The sequence below is a fragment of the Diplotaxodon limnothrissa genome, linkage group LG12 (assembly GCF_057381915.1).
Source record: "Diplotaxodon limnothrissa isolate DT_005_m linkage group LG12, D_limnothrissa_male_GT1.1, whole genome shotgun sequence".
Classification (NCBI taxonomy): Eukaryota; Metazoa; Chordata; class Actinopteri; order Cichliformes; family Cichlidae; genus Diplotaxodon; species Diplotaxodon limnothrissa.
The window spans coordinates 39,442,046-39,452,297 of record NC_140607.1 but is presented as its reverse complement, the minus strand read 5'-3'; the positions used below and the strand labels follow the sequence as shown (position 1 = coordinate 39,452,297).

The following is a 10,252-nucleotide window of genomic DNA, read 5'->3' as shown; positions in this document are numbered from 1 at the left end:
GAGACGTTCACACAGACAGAGAGAGACGTTCACACAGAGAGAGAGAGAGAGAGAGAGAGAGACGTTCACACAGACAGGAAAGAGAGAGAGAGACGTTCACATAGACAGGCGAGAGAGAGGATGTAATCCTTGAGACTCACCTGTGTGGTTGAACAGTGAGGAGCAGCAGACAGACCCGAGTCATTAGATCTCAGACAGTTTCAGTCCTCAGGTGTGCCCAGGTGTGGTGTCTGAATCAGGGTTTTAAAATGAAGTAAAGAGCAAAACACAAATTTGATTTGAAACACAGCCTGAGCTTCATGTTGGTGTGCTCACTCTGCACCTGTCCCCGGGATTTGAACCTGAGACCTTCTTCCTACACATAAAACTAGAACCTAACCCCAAGGGCCATCGAGATGCTGTGAGCTAACTCCACTGGGTATAAACGTTTTGAATCATCCCAGAAGTAAAAGTACTAATGCAGATATCACTGGAGCGTAAAGCTTTAGGTTACTTCAGTAACCCCGGTTCTCAGAGTAGCAGATGTCACACTATGGGATGCGCCTCCCGGCATATTCCTCAGAATACCTGGGCATGTTCCAGCCCGAGGCAACACAAGAAGACCCAGTGTGTCCTTGCTCGAGATTTTGTTGCCACGTATACAGAGTCATTCTCGGAGTCTACGCTTCCTCTGCTGTGAGGGAAAGATGTCATCTTCACTAGCTGGGATGCTAATGATGAGGGATGCAAGTTAGCTGGTTTGCTAGCCTTTGCCAAAGGACAACGGCGTTAGCTGGTGTGCTAAACCGTGCAGATAGGAGAGACGGGCAGAGGTAGCTAGTGCCCAGTGACGGGAAATAATGCTAACGCTCCTGGCTGTGGAAAGTTAAGCTAGTTAGCCTAAGAAGGCTTAGCTAGCATATCTCAGCCAAAGAAAGCTGAGATATGCTCGGAAGCGTAAAGAGTTGCTTATCTTGAAAAACGACTATGTAATAGCGCAGGCTATTTAAAGGTGAATGTCTGCCCAACATGGTCGTTGTGATCATCAGCCAATCAGGATTGGCAGAATGAGATAAATGCTACTGAGGAATCTGCAGGGAGGCACATCCCAAGGTGAGACACTGAAACAAAGCGAAATGGATGCAAGGAATGAGAACTGAATTAAGGTGGATCACTTTGAAGGTACTTAGGTAGATTTCGCTCCTCATTACGTAACAAACATTCACCACCAGGGGGCAGCGTGCTATCTGCAGTAATCTGGTTGTTCAGTCTGACGTCACTAGCCGTGTCTGGGCCTAAACTCCGCTGCAGGTCCATATATCAAACATCACTATGGCATTACTGAGAGTTGAAAACTGTCTAAAGTCTTTCATCTTTAATAAAATGATCAGCGTTCTGCTCTACCAGGTGTAACAATTGAGTTTAACATCCAGGCATCCATGAAAACGGAATTTATGACATTTAACGGAGTTAGAAGTTAGCAGGGAGTTAGCTCGCTAGCTTCTATCTAAATACAATATAGCATGTCCTGACTGCGGGGTTTTGGAAACAAATTAAAACGTACAGCTCTGTTATCACTTCCAGCATAAATGAAGACAGAAAACTAAACAGCAGTGACGTTTGTAGGGTTACTGAAGTTTGGCTAGCTGGTATATAATGATGTGCTACGTGACCGCTAGCGACACAGCTATGTTAGCATAATATAAACAAGCTAACTTTTTTTCCACTGGATAAAAGTTACCGTGAGTGTTCTCGGTGGTCAGGAACAAATGTAATCGCATGGCAGGATGCTGTAAAAGGACCAAACTTCAGCCAGGAGAACAACTGAGATAATCCATCCACAATACGAGGTTAGTCATTCATATACTGCTGCATGGGCTGGGCTGTAGTTACATCCTAAGGTTTTAAAAACTGAGCTTAAATAAATGATTAGCGGTAATAAAAGCCGAGGGAGGTCAACAGTGATCACTGACTGTTTTAGGAGCTTTTTGAGATCAAATAGAAGAAAATACATAACATTAAACATGTTAACAACACAAAAGCCATATTAAACGCAGACTACTTTAGACCCGGAAGTAAGATTCGTCGCGTCATCACTGAACAACCGGATAGGAATAACAGCGTTACAAGTAACAGCTTTTCAGTAACGAGTAATCTAACTAATTACTATTTCTATTGTTACAACGCCATTACAGTTACTGACAGGAAAAGGCGGTGTGATCACGTTACTGTTTTTCAACAAACAGACGGTTGAAGCTGTGTCCAGCTTACTGCATGTCAGTAATCTGGGCGCTACAGCTTTAAGCAGCTGCGCAGGCTCCCATGAGTGGAGCAATCACTTTCTGCCCGACGATCACTTTCTGGCACAACACCTGTTGCTAAGGGGTCAAAACAATTGCAAGAATAAAGTAGTCGTGGTAAGCCAATCACATGACCACTTCAAGATGACAAAGCAACAAGGTGACATATAAGCAAAACAAAAACCTGCCTTTTTGTGTTGGTGGAAAAATGCACCACATCAACCAATCAAAAATGATATGGCAACATGACATTTGGTTGTTTAGGAAGAGAGAGAAGTTTTAGGAGTGACAGTGAGAGCGAGAGACAGTAGAAAAAGAGAGAGAGCGAGTTTTGAGATGTGAGAGATTTGTGACATTTGAAATCTGAACTGAACTGAAATCATTTTTTTCTACTTGTGGACCAGCATGATGTCACAGAGAGGGCGCAGCTCGAGAGTGGTTTAGGCTGAGCACTGCTCCTCTACGGAGTCCCACAAGGCTCCATTCTGGAGCCCAATGTTTTCTCTCCCTCTAGGATCATTTCTGAAAGATACATCATCTCATTTCACTTCTGATGATTACCAAATCTATTTGCTCCATAAAAGAAATGATGGCAACTGATTAAACTGTAAAAAATTAAGGCCAAACCTTTTATGACAGTCAGACTGAGGTTGTGATACTTTGACAAAGTTGCTCCAGCAGTTGGACCTTCGTGTGAAAATGGACTTTGACCTAACACTAATAATAATAATAATGGATTGGATTTATATAGCGCTTTTCAAGGCACCCAAAGCGCTTTACAATTCCACTATTCATTCACTCTCACATTCACACACTGGTGGAGGCAGCTACAGTTGTAGCCACAGCTGCCCTAGGGCAGACTGACAGAAGCGAGGCTGCCATATCGCGCCATCGGCCCCTCTGGCCAACACCAGTAGGCACTGGACAATCAGATTCATTCTGTTGTGAAATCAGGTGTTTACCTGTTGAGACTTCCAAGGTCAGGCCCTCATCTTTAAATAATTTTAAGTTATCATTATTTCATTACAGCTTCACTTGACTGTTGTTATGCCCTTTACGTTGGTAAATATCAGGCCTTCCCTTTCACTCAGTCCAACATGGTGCCCTCTTACCTGAACCCGTAAGCTGTAGCCTCCTCCATTCTGGCTTCCTGTGCTTTTTAGGATCGATTTTAAGATTTTGTTTTTTTAAATGTCCTTCAAGGTCACAGAGATATGCTGCCCAGCTACTCCTCTGTTCCAAAGCCTACACTTAAGAATGAGTCGCTGCTCCATGTTCACATTTTTATTCTTTGCCTTTGAACTTGTCGTGAGAGGTTATGAATTCAGGCTGTTATATCATCACTTGTGTTTTTGCAATTTGTGTGTAACCTTTTGTTTCTTTGATCAACTTTGTTTTGAAATGTGATTTTAAAATGAATTTGGATTTTGATCTGAATGGTCATCTGAGAATGAGGCTGGCCTCGAAGAGGGAGGAGCTAAAACAGCTTGTTTTGAATTTAAACTTATGCAAAGCTACCGTGGGAGAGACCAAAACTGAAACCACTGATGTTCCTGACACGCTGCAGTGCACCATTTTGACCAGCCCGTGGCACTTTCACCTTGTTCAGGTTTGTCTTTGAGTATAAATAAGACTCAAATATTTCAAAACTCCTGACCAAGCAAACAGCACCAGACTTCATTCAGAATTTACCCAAATTAGCACAGTTTAGTTCCAGTTTGTTTGCCGTTTTTGGCCCTTCAGAAACTTCCTGCATGTGAATCAGATCAAATATGAGTAAAAGTCCACTTACCAAACTTTTCTTCCAGAACCTTCCATCTTCACGCAATAAAAATCATATTTCTGGCATAAGAGTGAATTATTTAAAGCCAACAGTCTTTCACTAAACAGTAACAGACTTCATCAAATTTTTGACCATTTTTAGACTCATCCTCTGGTCCTTCCAATGGTATAAAATTAAACTCCCCCCCCCCCCCCTTTTGTTAAATATCAGTAAAATCAGGTAAAGCATCTGCATTTGACTTCTGGGAATAAAAACACATTCCTGGCTAAAACGCAGCATGTCATTAAGTGTTGAACTGAATTATTAAAAAACGACCAGAGTCCATTCAAAATTTCACCATTTTCAGATGTTTTTCATGATGTACTAATCAAAAAAAATGACAGTGGCTCCAGTGCTTGAAATAGTATAATTGGGAGTTTAGATTGATTAATCTAAACTCTGATTAATCAGTAAATCTGAAAACAACTTTAACCTCCTGTCATGCCTCAGCAGAAGATCAAATGTGATCGAACAGAACCTCAATCCATTTAAAATAATCTGATTTAACACCATACTGTACTCATGGGGAGTTCTGTAACTTTATCACGTCTTAGGTTTAGCCCGCCACGGCTCATTTTAAATGTGGTTCAGTCTCACTGACCGAGCAGTGCCAGACGTCATTTATAATCCTGCCTTTGTTAGACAACAACAAACATTTTACATCAAGAGCTTCCAATACAGAATATTTCGCTCAGTTATCCAGAATTTCAAACCGTGCCAGACTTCATTCAAAACTGACCCAATTTAAATTCCTTCTTCTGTCTGAAGTCCATTCACTTGATTTCACTGAATATATGAATAAATATGATTTACAATGATGTCACAGGTTGGTTTGACCCCGCAGGTTACCTGGTGTGAAATGAGCGTGCGCAGACAGCTGATGTCAGCAGTGAGGAAGCACAGGAGGCGGGGCTCCTCAGTACATACAGATTTCTTTATTGAATGAAGCAAAATAATGAGAGAACTTCCCCTTTATGAAAATAAATAAATCATTTTCTTTGTCTCGCAGAACGCCACCAGCGGCCGACCGTTTTGCCGCTCGCCGGATGCCAAACACACTAAAAACACGAGACGCTTGCGATCCATTTTGGCACGGGATGAACGCTCGCCGGAAAGGAGGGGGCAGGGCCAGAAGCGAGGGGTTAAATTAATCATCAGCAGTGCTTTTGGTTGAGTTCGTGTCGCAGACTCATTCCCCAAAGATCCCTTCAAAGTAAAAGACAATAAAATCTCAGTGTTAAGCGCTGCCTCTAAATACACACGGACACACCTGCCGACGACAGGTAAAAACCACCACCTGCTGTCTGTAGTGATTCTCCCAGCTAGCCCGCCCCCCAGCAGGGGGCGCAAATGATGCTAACGAGCATTTTAAAAAGCAAAAAAAAAGATGAACAAAAAACATTTCTGTAACTCATCAGGATTTCTGTGCGAAGAAGAAGTAGAAGACTGGATCCTGATGATGATGAGGACGAGGATGGAGAGTTCTGTCATCACAGCTGGAGAGTGACCGTGTGGACAGTGGGGTCAAAGGTCATTCAGGCTCAACTCCACATGAACCTTTTCTAAAGCAAATCTGCATCATTCCTTCATGTTGCCATACGCAGGTTGCTGTTGCCTGTAAAGTTGCAGAAATAGAAACTTCTGCAGCAACTGTTTGACGAAGGACAGCTATCGAGCCGTGACATTGCCTGGTCACACCAAACATCTCTGCAACAAAATACCCTGAACAACCCCACCAGACTTCATTCAGAATTTACCCAATTTAAGACGAATGGTACTGAGAAGCAATCTGAGCCGCTCGTCAGACTGCACCAGACTTCATTCAAAATTCTGCCAATTTTAGATGTGCTTTCTTGTGTTGTTTGAATTCCCAGTATTCCCTGCTGTTGGACTTTATTAGAATAAATAAATCACACAGCTGTAAACTACCAGTGTTCATCGGCCAAACTGTTCACACACTAAAACAGAACAACAGCACCAGACTCTAATGAAAATTCATCTAATTTAAGACTGCATATTATTATTATTCATGCTGTAGTTCAGTTTATTTTTCTCTCAGGTCCAACTCTGTAACTCAAACTCTGCGTATGAATCTGACGCCTTCCACACTTCAAACTTTAGTTTAAGAGCAGATTTTACTCTTTTAGACGTTCACAAACAAATACGTCAGAGTTAAACCTCTGAAACGCTCTGAACTCTCAGTGTTATGATGCTTCCTTCGTCTTCCTGTTTCAGACCCTCCTGCTTTAAATACGTTTAAAAAGGTTTAAAAAAGTCTGAAACTTTATCCCAGGTGAGAAGAGTACGCTGAAGCTGAGCGGCCTCGGTGGCTGGGTGAAGCTGAGCCTGAAGGCGACCTCAGCCCTGACACTGCCAGCAAAGCGAGGTGGGCTAATTTAATACCAACATGTTAATAACAAGCTCCAGTTTTCCTCTGCGGGTTTTTTTTTAAGCTTGATTTGGTGCTGCCGAAGCAGCCGAGCAGGATGCATCACTGACTCTGAGGAAAAGCTGAAAACACATTCTTAATGGACTTCTGAACCGGCTGTTTGAGAGCAGATCTGTTTGCTGTGACTTTCACTTTCATTGAACGCATCAGCCTTTCCGTAATGAGCGAACTCACCTGTTGAAAGGTGAAAAAAACCTGCTCTCTGCAGCTAGCTGGACTCCCATTGCTTTTAAATAGGAAGTGCTAACAATGCTAACAGCTACTATCTGAAGACGTGAACAGCACCAGACTTCATTCAAAATATATCTAATTTAAGACCAACGTTGCTGCTTTTTGTTGCCCGTGTTTGTCCAAGAAACTGATAAAGTTTTTAAATCATAACAATATTTATGATTCAGAACAAACACTCAGATTATTTGGCGTAAACCTGCTGTTATGCCAAATGTTGCTATTTTTAGACTTTGATTGGTTTAGTCTCAAATGTTTCAGACCTGATCAGATGATGACTGTGTATATGTGTGAATGCGTTAAAGTGCTAATAGTTGGACGTCAGTTCAGAAGTCCATTGAGAATCTGTCTGATTTTAGCTTCCCTCGGCGTCATGGTGACGTTAATGTGAGGTCTGATGGACAAAGACAGCTCAGAGAGAAAAACGGCAGCTCGTTTCGTCTTTGATGATTACGGGAATGTTTCTGTCCGTCACAAACCAGGAGAATAAAGTTTAAATTTGAATCTGAGGCTCCGCCTCCCGCTGTGATGTTCTGGTCGATGATTTTCTGAATGGACCTCCTGCTGTGCGGTGTGCTCAGCCGTACAGAGGGCTGACTGTGTGTTGTGAGTGTGAATGGAGGCGAGACGGGTGAGGGCTGATTCCAGGTGCTGCAGGTCACGTGATCACTGCTGGTCTCTGAACGCGTCCAGGTGGAAGGCCGTGTCCAGGAAGCGCCGCAGCTCGATCAGGTGAGTGTTTTTGTTTCCTGTGGCGGGAGCGGCTGCCGGGTCTCTGCCAGCATACCTGAAACACAGAGAGGGTGTGGTCAGAGGTTGCACGGTGGTGGACAGATGGTCTGATCATGATGACGGTGATGGTGGTTACCAAACGGGCTTGGCTTTCTGCGTGGTGGTCCTGATGCGAGGCTTCACGTAGTCATAGTAACCCTGGTTCTTGTGCTCCTCCTGACACCAGACCAGGTCGGCGTTGGGGAAGCGCTCCGTCTCCGCCTTCACCTGGTCGAAGGGGAACGGGGAGAGCTGCGGGGAGAGACGGCGTGCCGTTACTGCCTGTTCACCAGCCACTGCCGCCGAGTTCTCTTTCCTGTAATCCCCTAAAGACTGTAACTAAAGCTACTTTAGAGTATGAGTCAGCTGACTCCTTTGACACCGTAAGCCCCTGGCTGCAGCCAATCAGAAGTCTCCGTGTGGCATGCGTGTACCTGCTCAATGCGGCTGATGGCCACCGTGTCCTCCAGGCCTCTGCTCTTCCGCTCTTTGGTCAGCTCGTAGTAAACCTTTCCTGTGCAGAAGATCAGCCGCTTCACGGCCTCTGGACGCTCGGCCGCCACGCCCACCTCCGGGATCAGCCGCTGGAAGTGAGTTCCTGCAGCGAGGAAGAGGAGGTGGAAGAAAAAGGGAAAGCATGGAAGAAGGATAAAGACGAACAAAAGGAAAAGACAAAGAAGAGGAGGATGAATGAGAAGAAAGGAGAGAGGGAGGGGTTCAGGCTCGGTTCGTCAGAGCCGTTAGAGCTGCAGGTGTGGGTGGAGGCGTTACCGGGCAGCATCTCGTCGAAGCTCGATCGGGCCTCGGGGTGACGCAGCAGAGACTTGGGAGTGAAGATGATCAGCTGGGGACACAAACAGGAAGTTGATCACATGACATTAGGCTGAACAGCATGTTTTCACAGGGAGTCGTCCACACGTCTACGCCCCCAGACTCCTCTTTAAGGCTAACACTGGTTTTAGTGTGTGTGTGTGTGTGTGATGGCTGCACTTACAGCCACACAGTGGTAACACCCACCATGTTAGCGTAGAGGCTTATAACATTGCATTCACATTTCTTTCTTTAAATATAGGAATTAATTTACAGGACAATAAATAACTGGTTTTGGTTTGGAGTTAATTCACGTATCCACATAACGCTGCCTTCTAAAATAAGTGCGCACATTGTAGTTTACACTGTTATGTATGATTAATCTTGTGTTTTCTGAGTTACCGTAGTTGCAGCTGTTCCAGTCCCTTGATTAAGGAGCCAAGAGGTGGAAAAGGGGCGGAGCAAGCTTTAAAGGAAGACTGCAAATTGGTTCATGCCATAACGCGGGACCATGGGGGGGAATTGGAGTTCATTATGTTTAGTTAGGTTTTGTGTGTTTTAGCCCTTCTCCTGTTTTCTGTGGGCTGATCAGCCTCTATTTAAGTTTCCCCTTTGTCTCGTTAAGTGAGGTCAGTTTGTGTTAGTTATCAGTTGTGTTGTCAACTTTGAGTAGAGTTCTGTTACTTTGACCTCTTTTATGGGCCCAAGATTTTGATTCTTTTTGCATGAGTTAACCAATTATGTTTTTTGGGTTAAATTAAAAATCTTTTTTTTGGACTTTAACCTGTGCCTAAGTTTCCTTCACTGCTCGGTCCATCACAGTGTGTGTGTGTGTGTGTGTGTGTGTGTGTGTGTGTGTGTGTGTGAGGCTCACGGGCTTCCTGAAGGGCAGCAGGATCTGCCGTCGGAGAACGTGGAAGTAGTTTGCAGGCGTTGAGCAGTTCACCACGATCCAGTTACAGTCGTAGAGCTGACGCACGGCGAGGTCCTCGGTGATGTTCTGAGGGACAGAAACCAGCATCAAAACACACACACACACACACACACACCGCTCTGACATCACTGCTCTGTGTGTGCGTCTCACCGGCAGGACGTCGGGGTCATCGTTGCACATCTGGAGGAATCTCTCGGGACGAGCTGACGAGTGTTCGGGACCCTGAGGAGAACATTCAGACAGAGCAGCGAGCACGTGTTGATTATCAGAAATAAACGATCACAGATCAGGAACACTGATCAGCTCAGACTTATCGACACTGTGTTGTCTTTGGTTTTCAGTCAGTGAGGAGGAGGAAGGTGCGGCGGCGTCCTCACCATGCCCTCCATGCCGTGCGGCAGCAGCAGCACGATGCCGTTCTGCCTCACCCACTTGGCCTGCCCGGCGCAGATGAACTGGTCGATGATGCACTGCGCCGTGTTCTGGAAGTCTCCAAACTGAGCCTCCCACAGGATCAGAGCGTTCGGGCTCGCCATGGCGAATCCCAGCTCAAAGCCTGCAGACGCAGAAACAACCATCAGGCAAAAACACAGACGCCATCGATGACGCATCATCTGTGGAGAGCGAGGACTGACCGAGCACGCCGTACTCGGACAGCGAGCTGTTGCAGACGGTGTACGGCGCCTGGTCCGGGGACAGGTGGTTCATGGGGATGCAGGTCCTCTTGTCCACGTTCTGGTCGTGGAGGACATGGTGACGGTGGCTGTGAGGGGACACACAGAGGACACCCGTCAACCACCCGTGCTCTGCGCTAACTTGCTAACGGCGTCAAGACGAGCAGACCGAGACGATTGGGGGCGTTTTCCGATCCGCTCGTCTCCTCCTGACGTCACGCCATCAGTTTATTTTGTGTCGTGGTTTTTCGCTTCTTTAGCTCTCTCTGCTTTGTGTGTCACATG

General features: G+C 45.3%; 1 protein-coding gene across 3 annotated transcripts in view; it reads right to left on the bottom strand.

Moving 5' to 3' along the window:
- Positions 1 to 5,020: 5,020 nt before the first annotated feature.
- ogdha (oxoglutarate dehydrogenase a) overlaps positions 5,021 to 10,252 on the bottom strand; it is a 32,234-nt gene continuing 27,002 nt past the window's right edge. For all 3 annotated transcript variants that reach the window (XM_085367637.1, XM_085367635.1, XM_085367636.1), the window contains 8 exons: positions 9,929 to 10,056; positions 9,671 to 9,849; positions 9,444 to 9,515; positions 9,234 to 9,359; positions 8,321 to 8,393; positions 7,984 to 8,147; positions 7,647 to 7,801; positions 5,021 to 7,565 (listed from right to left, as the gene is read on the bottom strand). In XM_085367637.1, the coding sequence (XP_085223763.1) occupies positions 7,445 to 7,565; positions 7,647 to 7,801; positions 7,984 to 8,147; positions 8,321 to 8,393; positions 9,234 to 9,359; positions 9,444 to 9,515; positions 9,671 to 9,849; positions 9,929 to 10,056 (1,018 nt within the window). In that variant the 3' untranslated portion in view covers positions 5,021 to 7,444. The remainder of the gene's footprint in view (positions 7,566 to 7,646; positions 7,802 to 7,983; positions 8,148 to 8,320; positions 8,394 to 9,233; positions 9,360 to 9,443; positions 9,516 to 9,670; positions 9,850 to 9,928; positions 10,057 to 10,252) is intronic.